Consider the following 21,215-nt stretch of genomic DNA (forward strand, 5'->3'; position numbering starts at 1 on the left):
AGTGGCCATCCCAGAGGTCGGGCCCTGCAACTGATGGTAACGGTCGCATTAAATGCGACGTCATGCCAACCGAGGCAAAGACGATCATTGTAGCTATAGAAGAACCCCACAGGGAATTGGTTATAAATAGAAGAAGGTGACAACGGGTTGGGGGTTACGCGCTTAGTATATCTTTCTAATCTTCCTTAGCTTTCCTGGACCTTGTAGCAGAAATCTAACTTTGGCATCGAAAGTAACACGGCCACCTCCCACCACCCTTACAAAACACCTACTATAGTAAGAAATCATGATGCTAAGCAAAATCGTCTTGCACAAACACAAACTCTATCTTTGATATTCTACCAATTTCCCTTTAGCTTAAAAAGGAAGTACCATCCAAACTCTGTGTACTTATTTAATCATTGGAAGACACCTCCAAAATTTCACCAAGGTCACCTTTTCTTTTGTTTTACAAGGCACGCTGCATCAACACTCTTCCAAAGTATGTGGCTTAGTTGGGCAAAATAATAAACTGATTTTTCAATGCAAATGCTCTAAAATTAAGAATTGTTAATAGTACAATCAAAATGAGGAAATATTGTCCAATAAATATTCTTATAAAGCATTCTCACCTCACCCTCTGAATGTAATTGACACAGTGAATTGTAACAGTGTGGTGGTCTGAGCAAGATGATGAAGAGTTGATCCACCTGTAGTCACAAGTAAACAACTCTAACCACTAATACGCTTATACTCGACCTTGGCTCTATACGGTATGTCTCGGGTTTGGAGGGAACAACACAGATGTATATAACAAATGTAGAATAGGATTTATGAGACAATCCACATGTAGAAGGCTGACCACAGTGTCATAGAGAATGAAGCCGCAACATATGACCATAGCATGATAACAGAACATTCACACTCACTAGCCCCAAACAGCTGGGTAATCGTACCTGCCAAGTTCATCAGAGTGACAAACAAATGAGAAGATGAAGATTCTTAAAATAAGTAATTGATGAATGGGAAACATCTAATGAAGAAAGAACTTCGATGATTCCAATGTTAAGGTGACAAATGCAAGAGGTGAGAGGATCATGTATGCTAGGCTCTAAATGCATCTTATTTGGTCTTCTATTGGAGTTTAAACATTCACAAAATGAAGGATTTCAGCAATATAAAATACAAATCCTACAGGACCTTGCCTATGCTAATGTTATGTTAGGCCGAATTACAACTTTCAAGTGTATGGACAAATTAATTAAATGTCAGTTATCTGAATCCTGAAATCCTGAATACCAAGGTTGAATGCATGCCAGTACATTTACACTACACAGTGAACAAGTCTAGTGCGTTGTTCACACTTGAACCTCTTCTGCAGGCTGCAAACAGAAAGTCTTTAACACTTACAGGAAAAACCGGTCGGACTATTAGATCCCAAAGAAAAAAGGGTATGCTCGTTTGTGTACTACATTAATGAAATTTTTCCTGTGGTCATAGTAATTATATGTAGTGCTAATGAATGATCTTAAGCTAGATTATGAGTACAAAATTTTCCAGAGTTCAAAGGTAGAGGATAAAAAGATACAAGTAAGCAAGTTGCAACAAGAATATAACTACAGAGAAGGCAAACAATCAAGAAATGAACTATCCATTCTTTAAACCAAAGGAGAGTTGTCATACCTATACTCATTGCAGGTGGAAGTGCATATTGAAGCATTAAAATAAATTGGTATAATGAGTTTGATCCAACCATGCCCCACATTTGTGCAGCTTTAACGACAACAATACCGAAAAGCGGCAATGCAATATACCTTACTGCCATAACACCTACAGTAAGTAGCAAACTTACTTCGGATCTTCTCAACCCTGAAGGATGGAAGATATAATGGTTAGAAATTATATAAATCCGATTTAGACAAAATTTTATTCTTTCTTTAGCTAATTTGAGGCAGAATCAGAACTAGGAAAAATCAAGATTAGCATCAAAAGAGATCAAATTAGTTTAGGAAAGTACCCTTAAGCAGGTTTGCTCCCACTATCAAAGTCATAGATGGAATAGTTGCCTCCCTGCATTTCAGATTTAAAATTGACAAGAAAATTCAAAACCCTCTTCAAGTTACCCCGACAAGGGTCTGATCTCCCACAACCGCAATTAAAAACAAATTCATGCCTTTGATGATTTACAAAAACTAATGGATGATTAGGCAAGAGCGAATAGCTAAACACAAAGTATACTCCAGTGATCTAGGGTTTAAAGAAACCATTGTGAAGCTAATAAGAACCCACAAGGATTCTTAATGGAAACAGGGAAATAAAATGTAGTGTAATCAATTTCGATAACTCGAGGGATCAGAAAACCTCCAAATTGAGCAAAAGCCTGTGTAATTCATTCATACCCCCTTCGTAGAACATTCTACAGTATTAGTTCTCTGGTTCCATAACTGACTGGAAAGGAAAATACAATAATACCCCCACAGTATAACTGGTCATAGAGAAGAACCCTAGGTCTATAACAGAAGCAAGCGTGATACATGATATGGGAGTTACGACTGGTCGTTTCATGCGAAAAGAAAGCAAAAGCATTTGATAACGGTTAGAAGTTTTCTTTTCTGGTCGTAGAGGAACAACAAGATGTTCGAGCTCAAATAGTCGATCTATTATTCTTCTTAAAAATAAAGATAACCAACACACTTCAAGCGAGCAAGATTTTTCATAGAAAAGTACGGCAAATTAAAAGGAAATCAATCAATATAATATGCATCATGCTACCAAGATCAATGGTCCCAACCGATCACTGCAATTGCTATTTTATTTTTTCAACATCTTTAAATATTTTTTAAAAAAAATACATCAATTTAATAATATTCACTTCCTTAATTATTAAAAAAAACAGAGATAATCAGTCCAATTCCTCTGTTCAAAAATAATTTCTCATATAATATTTATACGATTGAATCGGATCATCAAATCGGACCAATACAAAACAGAATCAACTAAAAACTACTAACAAGAATGGTTAAGCCAAGCTTGGCCAAGGTAGAAAATTCAAACCAAAGAGTTCCAGATGAGACCGCAACCTTCTCGAACCAGAATGATAAGCCAGTCCAAACTCAAGATAAGAAACCTACCGAAGATCAAGCAACCGAAACTCGAACCACCTGCACTGATGACTGATGAAGCTTCCGAAGATAAAGTGACACTAGGATTACAGTTTTTAGAATCTTTCTACCTTTTAAGATAACAACTCATGTTATAACTATACTTGATGGCTTCCATCATTTGTAAAGGAAGCATATTCACAAAATAAAACTTGTTAAACTTTTTTATGGTATCACAGAGCCAATAGACTCACATCGTTTATCCATGGCCTCTTCAACCTCCACAACTTCCTCTCTTCAATCCTCTACCACGCCTGCTAGCTGCTCACTCCTGATCTCCCATAAATCCCTCCCATCTCAGTACATCCTCAAGTTAAATTGTGACAATTATGTTGTCTGGCATTAGCAACTTCAACCTTATCTCCGTGGTCAAAAAATTTATGGCTATGTTGATGGTAGCATCTCGGCCCCTCCTAAAATACTCTCTAGTCTCTCTTTCACGGTTGTTTCTTTACTAAATCTTGCTTACGACTCTTGGTTCGAGCAGGACCAGCTCATATTGAGCACTCTCATCTCATCTTTATCTGAAAGCATTCTACCGCATGTTGTTGGTGTCCACACTGCCCGTGATCTATAGGTCACTCTTCAAAAAATGTTCTCCATCAACTTTAACTTGCCACTCTAAAGAAGGGTAACCTTTCCATCACAACTTACTTCCCAAAGGCAAACTTGACCAACATTCTTAATGTTATAAGCCAAACTCTCTGTGATTCTGAAATCATCTTCGATCTCCTTGCTGGGTAATAATCCGAATATGATTCTCTTGTCACCACCATCACAATTCCTTGGACGAATTGTTTGGCCACCTTTTGACGCATGAGATGCGCTTGTAGTAAGAAGCCGCCACCATTGATGCTAGTTGGTCTCTCTACTGCTATTATGGTGACTCACTCATCGAATCATCTCCTAACTTTCTTTCATAGATAACACCTAGTATCCAGATACGAGCGCTAATAATAATTTTACGCATGATCTTGGTAACCTTAATTTACAAGCTAACAGACAGGAGCATGTTCCACTAGTCGGCAATGGTCGAATTTTGAAAATTCTCCATGTCGGCTCCTCTATTCTGTGCACTGCATCTAAATCATTTTTTCTTCCAACATTCTCTGTCCACCACCCTTCTCATGGAGCTGTACATTTCTCAGCCAACAAACAGTTAGCATGTTCCACACCAAACTTGTTAGGTTATGGAGCCTGGTCTTAATCTGAGAAGACATCAAGCTAAGCGTTTGCTCGTTTCTTGCTCGACAAGGCACTCGAGCGAAGTTTAGGTAGAGATTTCGCTCTAGGTGCACTGGATAGTTGGGTCGAGAAGATGCTCAGATAGATTGTTCTTTCAAGCCCTGTGCAAAGGTAGGCTTGAGTGAAGCACAACCCTGGTGCTTGTTCGAAGTGTGCTCGATGACTGGCTTGTCTATGTGCTCGAGATGCGCTTGACGCTCTACTCAAACGAATAATCATGTTTAGCCACCTTAGGGTTTATGACGATGAACTATATATATGTTATGTTTATGTTCAGAATATATAATATTGAATTGTGAAAAATGATAGAGAGGCAAAAGGTGTCTTGTGAGCATTCTTGTGAGAGAAAGAAGCCCTAGAGAGAGAGAGAGAGAGAGAGAGAGAGAGTTGAGATTGTGAGTAGAGGGAAGCTCTTGTAACTCACTATGTGTTTGTTATCTCCTCCGGATAAAATCCCTTATAGCTCTGTGAACATAGGCACATTGCCAAACCATATAAATCTTGTGTCATGTGTGTGCTTGATTCCTATGTTTCCACACAATTGTTTTCATTGTCGTTCTCAATATCGTTGTGTGTGGGAGTGGTGTTTTTACAACAACTGGTATCAAAGCCAGGTTTTGGATCTGAAAAAGAACAATGTTTTGAGAAGAAGTGAAGGTTGGAATCAAGAAGTTCAAAGGCACAGATTTTGGCTATTGACGAATACAGATCGAGAATTATCTTTATGGGAAGAGGCTCCACCTTCCTTTGTTGGGAAAGAAGCAGGAAATCATGAATGATGTTGAGTGGAATCTGTTGGATTGACAGGTTTTGGGGTTATTCGGCTCGCCTTGTCTAAATCAGTGACGCACAACATTATAAAGGAGAGAACCACAACGGATCTCACGACGCTTTGTCTACTATGTTGGAAAAATAGTCAATAAATAACAAGGTGTATCTCATGAAGAAATTGTTCAATTTGAGAATGGTAGAAGGTACATTTATGGCCCAACATTTGAATAACTTTAATACGATCACAAATCAATTGTTATCTAAAGAAATTGAGTTTGATAATGATATTAGAACGTTGATTATATTGGCATTGGAATGGTGGTAAGTAACTCAGCTGGCAAGATAAAATTAAATTATGATGATATATGTGATATGATTCTCAATGAGGAGGTACGCAGGAAAGACTCTAGGGAGTCTTCTGGTACCGTTTGGCCCTGAGTGTTGACGATCGAGGAAGAGACATGATAGGTTTAGGAATAAAGACAAGAGCAAGTTGAAAAATGGGTAGGAGATCACTTGCTGGAATTGTGACAAGCCCAGCCACATTAAAAGAGGCTACTAGAATCAGAAAAATATTGAGGATGACGTTGTCAACGCGGTGGATGAAGAAATATAGGACACTATTTTTTACAGTGCACAGTCTGGTTAACGATTGGGTGTTAGACTCCGAGGCTTCGTTCCATAGCACCTGATATCGAGAGATCAAGTAGAACTATGTTATTGGTGATTTTGTGAAGATATACATAGCTAATGTAGAGACACTAGATATAGTGAGAGTGTGCGATGTGGCATCACACTCCCGAACAGGAGCATGTTGACTTTGCAATAAGTCAAATATGTTCTAAATCTAAAAAAAAGTCAGATCTCTATGAGATAGCTTGACAAAAATGGCCATATAATAGCGTTTTCTGGAGAAGCGCAGAAGGTCACAAAAGGTAAGCTAGTCTTGGCGTCTGGTAAGAGAACTTACACTTTGTATTTGACATTAGGATTCAGTGATGTGCAGGAAAACACAGGGTTGCAACAGACCAGACTTGGTCTCACAAACCAGATAGGGAAGCAAAAAGGAGTTAGTTTTGTTATTCCACATATAAGCCTGGGGAAATCTCCCAAGACCATAGTACGGAGTAGAGATGTGAGAGATGGGGACAAAGTGCCTAGTATTCCAGGAATTTCTACACCTACAGTTGATGCTCATAGAGCTACCAAGATAACCAGACCTCCACAATGGTCACCTACCTTCAACTATGTCCTGCTGAATGAAGGTGGTGAACCACAGTACAAAAGAAAAATCTTGCGAGATGGAAGATCAAGCAAGTAGGAGTTAGCTGAGACAAAGCTAATTGGACTTTCAAGGAGGAAGTAGAAACTGCATGAGAGATGGGCACATCGACTCAAGACAGACAAGTTAGCAGTAGGAGGTGGAATTAGTGACCCAGATCAGAGAAGGGGACATCAACAACAGTTCTCTTATGTATGCTAGGGTTGGTTTGAGAGCGGACATTCCTGGTGCAGTGGGACTTGTAACTCACCAAGTAGATGTGCTAGTTGAGGGCAATGTACGTGAGAGACTGAAGTCGGGCTCTACTTTAGTGCACCTTCTGGCATGAAGCCAGGAGGTGTGAGCTACAAAGTTGAAAGGGCAAGGTTTGTGCTGGACTCAGCTAGAGAGTTCGCTCGAATTGCGCTCAATAGTTGGCTTGAGAGAAGCTCAAACAAAGTGTTCGTTCGAGGCACGCACAATGGTAGGCTCGAGCAAAGCACAACCCCAGTGTTCATTCGAAGTGCACTCGATGGTTGGCGCAAAGCGCGCTCGACACTCCGCTCGAGCAAATAATCATATTTTGCCACCTTTGGGTTTCTAACGCCATGCACTATATATATATATATATATGTTATGTTTATGTTCAGAATATTTAAGATTGAACTGTGAAAAAAAGTAGAGACGCAAAAGGTGTCTTATGAGCATTATTGTGAGAGAAAGAAGCCTTAGAGAGAGAGTAATTATGAGTAGAGGAAAAATCTCATTGTGGGTTTGTTATATCCTCTAAATAAAATCCTCTGCAGCTCAGTTGACGTAGGTACGTTGTCAAACTATATAAATCTTGTGTCTTGTGAGTGTGCTTGATTTCTATGTTTCTGCTTTATTATTTTCATTATCTGTCTTGATGTTGTTGTGTGTGGGTGTCGTGCTTTCACAACAAAACTTGGTAGGTTGTAAATGGGTTTTATTGATCAAGCAACACGCGGCTGAGTAAAAGATTTTGGGAATGAGGAAGCGGTCTAGGCAGTTCAAAGCAATAAACTATAATGTAACCCAACTAGCCACCGTCGCCAACGGTGGCTCTATTAGTGGACTATAAAAAACCATCGGGGAGGTTTGGATAATGAATTAAGTTGAAATGAATTGAGATGAAAGTTAAAAGTTAAATAAATTATTGTTAGAATATTATTTTTTAATATTACTTTTGTTTTAAGATTTAAAAATATTGAATTTTTTATTATATTTTGTTTAAAAATTTAAGAAATTTGTAATGATTAAATGAGATGAGTTGATATCATGAGATGAGTTGAGATAATTTGTTAATATGGTTTCTTTCTTTAAAGTCTTCACAAATCATGAGTACGGGTGGGATCAATTTATTAGTCCCATAACTATTTTTATTCTTGTTTCTTTTAATAATGCGTGCTTGCTTAGAAAAAAAATCTCTACCATCTGGTCATGCTCAACAGGGGATGTATGAGATTAATACCCAAGCAGAGACGCAGAGCTAGTGATCACGCGAAGAGGAGCACTATCACCAATCAGTAGCTTCCGTATTGGAGGAACTATTCCGATGATCAACCCAACAGCCTAGACGAGAAAACAAGTGCAAATTAATGGATTGTTCACGTATTACAAACTCAACACAAATACATAAATCTTAAATGGCATGAACATGTGAATGGGCACTCATGCTAGATATCCAAAAGCTAGAGGTTCTTTTAACTACCCTTTTCTTCGTAGAATAAAATTAAAATTAAATTTATCTGTTTCATTAGCTAAATGTTTTAATATAAGTGGTGATATAATTAAATATTTAAAAGTGTTGCGACCATTTATTAAATGAGAGTTAGTCCCACATGTTAGAGTGAATATTCAAATATAAAGGCTAGGCTAGCTATAGGCAATATCAAGTTATATATATGTAAATTTAATTAAAAGAAAATAACTGAGTTATTGGCATCCTAAAATAATTTTCTGGTTTTGCAATTAGTAGTCCAAAATGTCATTCCTTTTCTTGCTAAGGAGGAAAATATATTTGGTCAACAATCGATTTGGTTAAAGTTAATAGTAATAATAATACTAATTATAATGACAATGGTTACGATAAATATTACAACTAATTGTAGACGGCTTAACTACTTAAAGATTTCAATGCTGCAGGGTATAGAAGCGCTGCTGCGCTAGTACATACCACACCAATTGTAGACGGCGCGAACAACATTTTCAGATTGACCCGCTCTGCATACATCTTAATGCGCTCAATAATCTGATTCAGTATCTTTGCCTGCCGAAGAAATGAAAGTGGTTATAAGATTGATGTTGGAAATATTTTCAAAATAATTTTATATTATATTTATTATTAAAATTATTTTTGAGATTTATTTTAAATTTTATAAATTATTTTGAAAAAAAAAATTATGGAAAGGTTATAATCCCATGCATATGGTTAAAATAAATTGGGTAGAAATATGTAACCTAACCCATTCATTGGCATGGTGGATATGATGCCCTTGGTTGACCTAAAAGTGGAAGGGGTTGAATCAACTCTTTGTAAAGAAATAGGTTTTAAATTTGAGCAATGCTACATGTAGTCGTGGAGTGCGCAAATAACATGTAATTACTTTGAAAAAGAGTGGGATATACGATTAAAAAATTAATTTTTTTTTTTCATGTGGATTCTGTATTTATTTACTTTTTTTAAAGTGATTGCACGCTACTTGCACACTCGCGACTGTAACTATCATTTCTCTTTAAATTTTAATGATTTTAATGAAAGAATGGACATCCACACCCGCAGCCCAGCACATCCGAAACACATGAAGAGGCAGTTCTTGCTTGTTGGAAAGTAAAATGCAAAAGGTGTGCACTAGTTGGGGATCAAACTTGTGGGCAAACAAGTTGGAGAAGCAATGTGGCCATTCGAACAAGTCCAATCTTTATGCCATTTGCTAACAGGTACATATATATATATATATATACACCTATTCGGACCAGATTTCAAAAAAAGGAAAATGTGTACATTTTCATTTGCATCCTTTGGCTATATATAAATAGACCACATGGCTTGAAAAATAATATATGCTACAAGGTAATTTGAAAATTCTATCTCTTTCAAAAACTTTCTGCAGAGAATAAATTTCTAATATCTTGGTTGAGTAGTAAAATTTGAGGGTATTCGGATCTAATTTTGCATATGCGCATAACGTAATTAAACAACCAAACTTATTCTAGACTTCATTGCTTGAAACCTGTGTGCATACTGTTACTGGTGGAAGTGAATATTATTTTAAGGTAAGCAACATTGTCACGCGCCTTGATTCAAACTATTTTCTCTCACTATTTCTTTTTTTGCAGCCCCTTTACACCAACAATTCTAAGACAATATTAGATTACTAATAGCGCAAGATTTGAGAGAGTTTGCTACGGATTTTTTAAAACTCGAAAGCTTTGATGGAGCCAGTCTTCTACGCTGGCAAAAGAAAATGAACTTTCTCTTGACCAGTCTCAAAGTGGTGTATGTTCTAACCACTCCTAAACCTTCTGTAAATGAGAATGAGATAATCGCTCAAAGTCGGACAAGAGTCAAATCGGGACAAGACGACTACATCTGTAAGGGACATATTTGCAAGACAATGTCTGACACATTATTTGATGCTTATCAGAATAAAGCAATCGCTAAAGATTTGTGGGATGCACTTGAGGCTAAGTACATTTTAGAAGATGCTACAAGTAAGAGATTTTTGGCTACAAAGTTTTTCAATTATAACATGACAGATTCTAGGTCTGTTGTTGAACAATTCAATGATATTATTCATATTCTTGATCAATTCATTCAACACAATATGAAAATGGATGAATCCATATCAATTTCATTTATTATTGATAAACTTCCTCAATCATGAAAAAACTACAAAAGGAAGGGAGGAAATGTCTCTAGAAAAATTAGGTCAACATCTTCGTATACAAAAAGAAATTGGGCTTAGAGACAGTAATGAAGAGCACAACTTTTTGACCTCCAACATGCACATGGTAGAGGAAGGAAAGACCCACAAATTCGAACAACCCAATGAATCCAGATTTGAAAATCGAAAGAGAAGAAATCATTTTGGATGAAAACAAAGGGACTTCCAAAATGAGAATCATAAGAATTTCAAAGTAAGTTGCTTCCATTATGGTAAACAAATTCATTACAAACGAGATTGTCATTTTCTTAAAAGAACCGATAGGATTCTGGTTAAAGAGCGAATTTTAAGGCCATGATTTCTGTGACCAGCATTCTCGAAGGAGATAAATCCTGGTGGATTAACTTAGGAGTAACAAGGCATGCTTATAAAAACAGGAGCCTGTTCAAGAGGTACGAGCCAATGGATTTGTCAACTAAAAAAAAAATTACAATTACAATCTACCCAGCCCTAAACTCCAAAAACATGTGCCATAAAATGTTTTTCATTATAAGCTTTGTTAGGAATCAACAACCATGCAACTCGTAAAAACATATTCAATGATTACTTTCTTTTGTGACACCGTGTCTCAAATATAGTGGCATCGGATCAATGTGTTTGGTTCTTTCATGATATTTTGGATCCTTAGCATATGCGAAAACGCCCATGACATCACAAAATTTCATCACTGTATTAGAAGTATTCATGCCAATGTCTAGGTGCTTAAGGAACCTCCTCAACCAAACAGTTTTCTACACTACCGTTGAACACGCTATCTACTCCATCTCCTTGGTAGATAGGGTTATCCAAAGTTGTTTATTGTTGCTTCATGTAATAGCCCAATTTTTTAGCAAGAAAACATATCCAATTGTCAATTTGTGCTCATCTAGCTCACTACCCCAATTAGCATCATTGTAACCTATCACCTACAAATGTGAACCTTAATAGCACAATACATAGTTTGCATTTCTCTTTAGATATCTCATAATTCTCTTGATTGCTTTCTAATGATTTAGTTTTGGGTTAGACTGGAATCTACTAAACAAGCCAACTTTATAGAATATGTCTAGTCGAATACACATCATTATTTACACCAGGCTGCCTATAGTGTTAGCATAGGGAACCCATGCCATCTTTTCTATTTCGCTTGAGTCTTGGAACACACTTCTTTGCATAAACTCTCACCTTTGGGAATAGGAGTGTTAATAGGTTTACACTTATATATTTGGAAGCGCTCAAGAACCTTCTTTATGCAAGTATGTTGAGTGAAACACAAAAATCTCTTTGAACAATCTCTATAAATATTAAATATCAAAATGTATTCTCTTTCACCCATGTCCTTCATATCAAAATTAGGGAAAACCACTACTTAGTGGAGACAATCTACCCGTTATCATTTCCCGATTAAAAAGGAACTTTCTTAGACCATTTAACATAGGCACAATAATCTTATGTGATCATCATAAACCCATTCAAAAGAATGACTCAATAGAATCTGAGATACCATTGTTTAGATAATTGTTTTTGGTCATATATAAATCATTTAAGCTTGCATACTTTGTGCTCTTGACCTTTGGTCACACAACCGTGGCTTGACCCATATATATCTCTTTATCTAGTTCTCTATTGATAAAAGCCATCTTAATGTCCATTTGGTAGATTTCCAAATTCATATATGCTACAATAGCTAAGATCATCCAAATTGAGGCAAACCTCACTATTGGAGAGAATGTTTCTTCATAGTTGACACCCTCTTGTTGGTTATATTCTTTTGTCATTAGGTAGGTTTATACCTCTCTATCGACACGTCCACCTTGTATGTAACCCTTAGAATCCATTTGTCCCTAATGGCTTTCTACCCTAGCGGTAGATCTACCAAGTCCTAGACATGGTTGGTCCTCATAGACTTCATTTAATCATTGAGTATTTTCATCCACTCATCCTTAGTAGAAGATGAGAGAGCCTCTTGAGTTTTTCTAGACTTATCATCATGCAAAATTACCATGAAAGCTTCCCTTTCAATCTCAATTTGACAATGGAAAACATTTCTACATGAGCTTCTACATGATTAAGGCTTCTATGTGTGTGTGTGTGTGTGTGTGTGTGTGTGTGTATATATATATATATTGAAAGGTGACAAACACAACCTATTCGAAATTGTTTTCAGAAAAATGAAAAATGAACTTTTTGGTCGCATCTGTTGGCCATTTATAAATAGACCCCTTGGCTTGCACTTTGAGGCTCCTAAAGGCATTTCGAAAGTCACTCTCTCTCTAAAATATTTCTTTTCTTCAAAACTTTTTAAAATCTATTTGTTCTCAAGAGAACAGATCATTTCTAATTTCTTGGTTGAATAACAAATTCTGAGGGTATTTGAGATCTAATTTCGTGTATGCATAATGTAGTTAAACAAACAGACTTATTTTGGACGTCATTGTATCTTGAAAGTAAATTTGCTTATAACCCGTGTGCATACTATTATTGGTGTGGGCAAATATTTTCCAAGGAAAGCGACATTGTAACACACATTGAACCAAGCTTTTCTCTCACTATTTTTTGTTTTGTAGCCCCTTTTGCACCAACATGTTATTAGTAATTTGTTGATTTATTTTTTTAAATTAAGAACAGCGGAATGTATTTTGGGCAATAAAACAGAATTAAAAATATGCAAAGCCAGGAATACCTTCACTTCTCCCCCAGATCCATTGAGAGGCAGTTCAACTTGATCCGAAGGGTCATCAAAGCTTGGACAGTCGCTTGAAGGAAGTAGGGATACTGTGCAAGTCTCTGAAAATGTTTCTGACGGTTCTCGGATGCTTTTATTTGCAAATATCCGCATGATCGTATATACATAAGACCATATATAAATTGCACCAACCTAGAGCATCATAAGAAGGTATAACGATAAATCCCATATCTTGTAAGACATACTTAAAAAGTACCATTCTAGCAAAGGTTGGAATTCTCTGATCATTTGCCAAAGCATATTATAGAATAAAAGAATGACGCAGAAAATAGAGGTAGTTGAAGCAGTATAAACTAGATCTTTATTGCACTATTAAAATCATTCTTGCACAAGGTACATATAATATATCTATATACATATATTATACTAAATCATTATCATGTGTAAATTATAATTTACAAAATAATGTTTTGAGAATATTTTAACAAATCCCTTCAAACTCCAGATCACCAAAGCTCGAGTTTGGAAATAGGTGAGTGATCTGGCTCGGAGGGAGAAATTGAATCGAATTTGTCGGGCTAAGTTGGATAGGAAGAAAGATCCAAGCTAAAGCGATCAAAATCCAAGTTGAAGGCATGCTGTCAAGTTAAATTGGTTCCGTGCGGGGGGGACATAATAGGTTGCAGATTGAGATTAAGATCTTCCAAAAAGTTATAAAATCCAAAGTTGAACTGGGCGACCAGTGTTGTATCTAACGTGTCAATAAACATATTTATCAACAGATTTGTTTTTAACAAGGAGATATTGAGACGCATCACTTTGCGAACGCGCTTCGGCATGTACATAAGATATTGAGAGCAACAGCCAAAAACAAAAAAAAAAACAAAAGAGGTGACACAAATCGTGAATGAGAACACCTGCAAACACGTGCAGTAGTTCTGTTGGCTAGCCTTAAGCCTTGGGGACGATAAGAGTTGAGATTTTCTCAAAGGTTATTTAAATTTTGAGCAAACTGCATTTATATATATATGATTTTACCGGATATTGTGAAAGTTTTGATAGCTATTAAATATAGGGTCCCGGTGCTTGGCAGAACACTTTACAATCAATGTTGACCGAATTAATGAATTGTTTTTCTATTTTTTCTGTTTTCCGATATTTTCAGAAGAACATTCAGTTAGAGAAGTCATTTTTTATTTTAAAACTATAAAATTTTGAAAAGATAAATGAACTTTAATCATATTTGGTCCACTTTGCTTGTCAAGTTTTGTTCAAGTATCATTTTCCTTATAAATATGTCTAGATTTAGAAAATGTAATGATGTCGTTGGGTGCCAATAAATATGTCGGTGGCGCTTGCCAAGAATGGTGAAGTCACCTAGGATTCACGTGACCAAGGCGAGTAAAGAATAAAGTTACGCAAAATGCATCATATGGGCTCAGAGATAAAGCCTAGAAGGGTGTCATGTTCACATGGAGAATCGTAACCAATCATATCTTGTAAGATTAGAATCTCCATAATAAGTCCGGGCGAAATACTTGTACCAGAAGAGCGCTATCAATAGCAGAATTGAGTCCAGGAAGGTAACATTCTCATCTGGGCACTATGAATCGTGCCCCCGAAAGAAAAATGCCACAGTAGATCACCTCATCCCCTATAAATACCTTCTCAGGTAGGTTCTAAAGGAATTCTGAGTCGTTTGAATTTAGAGATGAGTTAAGATGAGTTGAAATGATTTATAAATAGTTGAATAAAAATTGAATTATTTATTATATTCTGTATAAAAATTTAATAAAATTTTTTTGAGATTTGAAAAAATTAAATTGATTATTATATTTTATATGAGAATTTGAGAAAGTTGTAATGATAAGATAAGATAAATTGAGATGGATTTTGAATGCAAACGAGAGGGTAGTTCACTCTCTAATTTAACCACCAAAGGCGTCTCCACTAGGTTCCTTAAGACTCTTGTTCTGATTGCAGGTTGGTAGGGTATGTGAAGGACATCGTCAAAAATTGCATCAATAGTTTGGTGTCGTCTGTGGGAATTTTGTAGGATACTGATTGATTAGCCGGTGAGGCAAGATAGATATGCCAGCTACCACACATTCTCACACAATTTGTGACTAGGAAGTGACCACAATGGACAGACAGATGGATAACATAATGGATACACAGGAGGTTCACATAGGGAAGAAAGATTGCAAAAAATAACTCTAGAAATGGAGGCCTTGAAGAGTGAGAACAAATCCCTAAAATGAAAGGATGCAGGATTCGAAGGAGATGGAGGCAATGTTCTGAATACCGTACTGGACGTCATACCGGTCAAGGCACTGGAACGAAATATTTCGATACCGATACCAATACCGTTTCGGGATAACGTTTCGGGATAGTCGATATATAAATAAATTATATATATAAATATATATAAAAATTATATTCTAAAATAATAGTCTATATATAAATAAATTATATATAAATACATATATATAAAAATTATAAATAGTCTAGTTTGAATTAGGGGTTAAAAAATAAGTTTATAGTTTGAAAAAATGAAAAAAAAAAAAACACACAGGCCAAAATATCGGCCAGTATCGACCGAAATATAGGCCGGTACAGGCCGAAATTTAGTCCGGTATGGCCGGTACCGGCTGGTACGGTCGGTATTTTAGCCGGTACGAAACAAATATAGTACCTGTACCAGCCGGACAGCCGAAATGAAAAATTTCGACCGTACCGGTCGATACGGTATGAAATTTAAAACACTAGATGGAGGTCAAGCTAGTGATAGATAGTGCGATGAGGAGTCTCAAATTGAAAAAGAGACGATACAGAAAACCAGGAGGAGAAGAAAATGATGCATGATAGCTTGTGGTGCCTTATGGATATATATGAGGAGATAGCGGAACGAGTGGGAGCATCGTTGTTGGTTGGCAACCAACTCAATAGCACTGACATACCGTATAGCCGAGAGATAATGGCAATGCTTCTCTCGCCAAAGTGCAAGATCCCACAAATCGACCTTTACAATGGGTCCAAGGATCTGGTAGAGCACATAGAAACCTTCAAGACCCATATGACTTTACACGGCTTCTCAATGGAGATTGCATATAGAGCTTTCTGTTAACCCTCAAAGGTGTGGCGAAAGGGTGGTTTGGAAATCTACAGGTAGGCTTGATCACCAGCTTTGAGGAACTTTGTAGGTAGTTCATCATGCAATTCATGGCAGGCAGAAGGAGGAGACGATTGGCTACCTACCTCCTCACAATAAAGCAGGACGATGAAAACCTGAGAGGATACCTTACCTAGTTCAACAATGAACGTCTAACAGCAAATGATCAAAATAAGAAAATAACACTGGTAGCACTCCTAGGAGAGGCATGGCCTTGAAGCCCCTTCATGGCAGACTTGGTGAGGAAGAAATCAATAACTTAGCGAGAATTCATGAATAGGACCGACGACTTTTTCAAAATGAAAGATATACTCACCGACAAAATCTATGGAAATGGGAAACGGACAATGCAAGTAAATATGTTATTGGCAAGGAAAGGTTAGCTGGCCTACTGGTAAAGAATGGTGAAGTCACGAGAGATTCATGTAACCAAGTGCAAGCAAGATAAAGATAAAGCTATGCAAAATGTAACGTACGAGTCTAAAGGTAAAGCCAAGAAAGACGTCATGTTCACCAAGGAGAATTAATCAATCTTATCTTTGTTAGATCAAAATCTACAAAATAAGTCCGACACTCGTGCCGAAAGAGCGCTATCAATGATAGATTCGAATTCAAGAATGTAACATTCCTAATTGGGCATCAAGAACCGTGCCATCAAAAGGGTAATGTCATAATAGAACACCTCAACCCCCATAAATACCTTACAAAGCATGTTCTAAAGGGATTCTAAGTTGATTACTAAAAGAAATAGTTCCCTCTCTAACTTAACTATCGGAGACATCCCCACTGGGTTGCCCGAGACTCTTATTCTGATTACAGGTTGGTAGAGTACGTGAAAGGTGTCGTTGGAAATTGAATCTAACAGATGTTTTATTGAAGAATGAAAAAGTGTCGGAACTCATTGAAAATAAGTTTGGGACGAGACCTTTGTGAGATATATATATATATATATATATATATTTTTTTTTTTAATTTTGTGAAATTAAGTTCTTTTATTTTTTATGGAAACCGATGTAAGATGTTTCAATGAAAATTATTTGTGGGATTGTTCTGGTTTGAAGATGTTTTTACTAAAAGTAATAAATGAGAAAATTTTCAAAACCTCGTTACGTACTAAGCATCACCTTAAGACGGGATGTCATTTTATCAAAAAAAAAAAAAAGACGGGATGTCACGTGCGAGGGAAGATTGTTGATTTTACACGTGAGCTATAAATGTTAAAGTGTGAGAAATTTATATCACTTAATTTGGCCCCAAACAGATTAGTTTTCAGGTCGACTGGTGTGTCATGTGTTATTATATATATTGTGGTCTTGAAAAAAAAAACAGTCCGCAAATTGTTATATATGGCCTCTCCCATAGTTTGGCATCTCTAATCCATATGAACATTTTTCTTTTGGCTTGGTGGTGTTTCGTGTTTTGCCATGCATGATTACTTTTATAAAACTTCGATTACTAGACAACTTTAAACTTAAGAATTATAAATCATACCGCCATAGAAAGTGAAGCATAAACTTCACCATTTGTCGAGCAAGTAGATGAATCTCCAAATGGGCTATTTGTTTCATCACAAACTGCTGGGACAATAATCAGAAGCAAGTTTCCCAAATTTCCTGAAATGCGAAACTTGAGATAGCGCATAATATTCTAAAGACATGATCTAGTACTTGCATATAATATAAACGGAACAAATTTGAAAGCCTTTCTCCTAATTGCATAAACAGAAACTTTGTTGTCCCAAATAAGATTATATATATGCATTAAAAGTGGCAGGCCAGTATATATGCTTTGTCCTAGTTATAAGTATTATGAGCTACTTTAATTTTTAAGTTTTCTGTTACAATTTGGGGTTGGTAAAGGCATCAAAGTCCTTTTCCAGAAAAGACCTAACAGAAATTATATGGTTCCCATTGAGATTAAATTAGGGATCAATGTGGCTGCATGTTTAGTCTCAATTACAAGTAGGACGACAGAATGTTAATTAGTCTCAGTTACAACTATGGCAAGTAGAACAATTTTTCTCTAGAAAACAGCAAGAAAATTACTTTAATTACAAGATTGAAGATATTCTGAATCCATTTTTACAAAGAGGGCATTGTTGCTATTAGTATTGCAAAGATTAGAGTCGACCTGACTTGAAAAGTTATAAAATGGAAAATGTATGAAATATAATAAACAAATCTTAAAAGTACCTGCAGAACAGCAACCGATTACAAGGCCATGTAGATGTTCAGGAGTTCTGGTTATCTTAACAAGTATCCATGCAAGTGTTGAGCCAATAATAAATGTGAGAAGGATATTCACTGGCATGAACCACCTTCACATTTCATTTTCCCAAGAGTTATCACTTCAATATAATTATACGAAGAAACACGAAAAAATAGCTTTGCTGAAACAGTAGGAAAAGTGGGGCATCACGAGGAGTACCAATATCCTGAAACTTACAAAGTCATCAGGCCCTGAAATGTAATAGTCTCTGACAAGTTGCTAACCATGAGTGCAGGAGTGAACACAAAAAACACAATCTGTTCCATGATTAAAATAGTTTTCAGTCCTTGATAAAAGTTTTTAAATCAAGTGCTAGTTCCAGATTACCGATCTTAAATGGATGTTTGCCAAATTAGAATTTTATAAATAGTAGTAAGATGGTTTGTAAATAATAATGAGATAGTTTGAGTTAAGTATTTATTGAGTTTTAAAAAATGAGAGAAAAAAAATTAAATAAAAAATATTATAAAATTAAAATATTATTTAAATACATGAATTTTGTCTTGAGATTTGAAAGCACGACTTTTTCGGTAAACAATTTTTGGATACACGAAATGCTTTGTCGGTGATTAATGGATCCCAGCCACCAAAATCACTATAGATTTCATTATTGTCGGTCAAACCGAGCGGTATCATTTGGGCGGCATAATAGACTTTTCCAATTGAGAATTCACAGATAACTAGTATGCATTAAAACGTGTTAAATTTTCGAACAGAAAACGACTACCCGATCAATATTACTGTTAGATGCTTCACGCGCCACCCCCTCCCGGAAAACAATAAGCATGTAAGTATTAACTTACATTGTTCAAAATATGCCTTGCATCCGGCCCTAAGAGACCTATACGGTCTATTGCAAGCAATAATCCAACACCAGTGATCAGGAGCGTTTTGAGGACTGGCATCAACGCAACAACGAACAGGTTTACGAATCCCATTTCAGAACTTCTCCGCGGAACTCCTAAACAATCGTATCAACACCCCTGGCAAAGCAAAGCCATTTAAAAAAAAATCGAACAGAACATGGTGGAGGAAAGAATAAAATGTTGCGATTACTATCCGTTACTATGGTCTATGCGCAAAGGTTTGTAGTTATAACTTGTAACAGGATGTCATTCAGGTAGAAGCCTCATATACAGTACTATGTACTCATCGTAATCATTCAAGTTAAAGCAATAGACCGCGAGCAAAAAATACCTTATCGTGGATTTCTATCACAAATTGCAGCACTCGAACGCAGAAGTACGGTTGAAGGTGATTCAGAACTGGGGAAACGGTTGCCAATTTTCTTTACAAATAAACAGACCCGTATCCACATGATCAAGAAAAATATGAACTATTAGTGGATTGCTTACACTTTATTAAGTGTTTCAAAATAATTGAAACTTTGAAAATAAATTCACTCATGCAAAGTGAGGAGGTGTGAACCTCTAGTATCTTAGAGGTCAGTTGAGTTGGAATGGATTCTAAATTAAGATCATTGACCTGTAATGCAAATTTGTAGACAAAAAATTTCTCAAATCAAGAAAAATGATTTTGGAATTCAACTTCGAACAGCAATTCTGTGAAAAACGTACTAGTTACCTGGTTACAACACTCAAGATACCACAGATTGGAACAGAAAAATGTGTTCCTTAACGAAATAGAAGGAACCAAAGCATTTCAGTCACCCTATGTTGCATGCAAATAGGGTATTCCCCATTAACTCGATCGAATTTCCGGTGTAAACATCAAATCTGAAAGGAAGAGTCATTGCATAAGCGCATATGATGGAATATCAGATTATTTTTCATTTTTTGACCAGAGCTGTGCTTAGCACTAGCAGAAGGGCCCACTATGGGGTCGAGGTTGGATTCCCACTCTGGGGGCCTACTCGGTGAACCATGGTCCAGAAACGTCAAGATTCACCCACCCCGCCCCCCCAAACCCAAACTTTTGGCGACATCCATTCAACTGCCACTTTAAAGAAACGCCATTCTCGAATTTGGTTTCTTACCCTTTTCCTTTTAGGTTCTATTTGGATTATAAGAATATCTTAGATTTTTTATAAATAATAATAAAATAGTTTATAAGTAATAAAGAAATTAATAATAAATAATTTATAAATAGTAATAAATTGTTTATAAATGATAATAAAATAGTGAAAACTCTTGTATTTCCAAACATACCCTAAAGTAATTACAAATACGCACAACTTTACATAATTATTTTTATAATCATATTTTAAAATAAAAATATTTTATGAAAAGGATGATATTTTTATAATTTTTTTATAAGTCATTTCACGAAAATTTCCTCTATTTAAAACATGATTGTGATAAATATTGTAAAAAGAATTGTATTCATCATCTTATTTCTTTTTTATAAAGAAAATAAAACGTTCTCCTTGATAAGAGAAAAAGAAATATTACATATTCTCTACCATTGAGAATGATATCTATCAAACTTGATGGAAAGGTTTCTTTTTTCTTTTGTCGGGACACGATTAGTTGACTGGCTTGGTTTTTTTTTTTTTTTTCACACAAAGAATAAAGTCTATGAAGGCATTAACTAATATAGTTAGGCAATCCATGATCTTGAAAGAATTATGGTTCAGAAGAAATATGATGGTATTTGAAGGCAAGTTTGATAGTCCAAATAAAATGATGACTGCTACTATATCAGGTCTTAAGTGTTTTCAAGAATCTAGACTTGAGGGAAATCAGATTAAGGGAGTAAATATCAA

At 36.0% G+C, this 21,215-nt stretch overlaps 1 protein-coding gene across 2 annotated transcripts; it reads right to left on the reverse strand.

Moving 5' to 3' along the window:
- Positions 1–534: 534 nt before the first annotated feature.
- LOC109011755 (protein PIN-LIKES 3-like) lies at positions 535–20,280 on the reverse strand. 2 transcript variants are annotated; one of them, XM_018993073.2, is made up of 13 exons: positions 20,075–20,280; positions 19,919–19,975; positions 19,688–19,778; positions 19,294–19,473; positions 18,668–18,747; positions 18,415–18,539; positions 17,714–17,835; positions 13,048–13,242; positions 8,615–8,707; positions 7,910–8,010; positions 1,997–2,049; positions 1,832–1,848; positions 535–935 (listed from the first exon to the last, which is right to left on the reverse strand). In XM_018993073.2, the coding sequence occupies exons 4-13, from the start codon at positions 19,426–19,428 to the stop codon at positions 849–851; spliced, it is 1,008 nt and encodes a 335-aa protein (XP_018848618.1). In that variant the 5' UTR covers positions 19,429–19,473; positions 19,688–19,778; positions 19,919–19,975; positions 20,075–20,280; the 3' UTR covers positions 535–848. The 2 variants fall into 2 exon arrangements, with proteins under 2 accessions (XP_018848618.1, XP_018848616.1); XM_018993071.2 differs by having other exon boundaries at positions 1,663–1,848; positions 20,075–20,276.
- Between the last annotated feature and the right edge of the window lie 935 nt (positions 20,281–21,215).

The sequence above is a fragment of the Juglans regia genome, chromosome 11, assembly GCF_001411555.2.
Source record: "Juglans regia cultivar Chandler chromosome 11, Walnut 2.0, whole genome shotgun sequence".
Classification (NCBI taxonomy): Eukaryota; Viridiplantae; Streptophyta; class Magnoliopsida; order Fagales; family Juglandaceae; genus Juglans; species Juglans regia.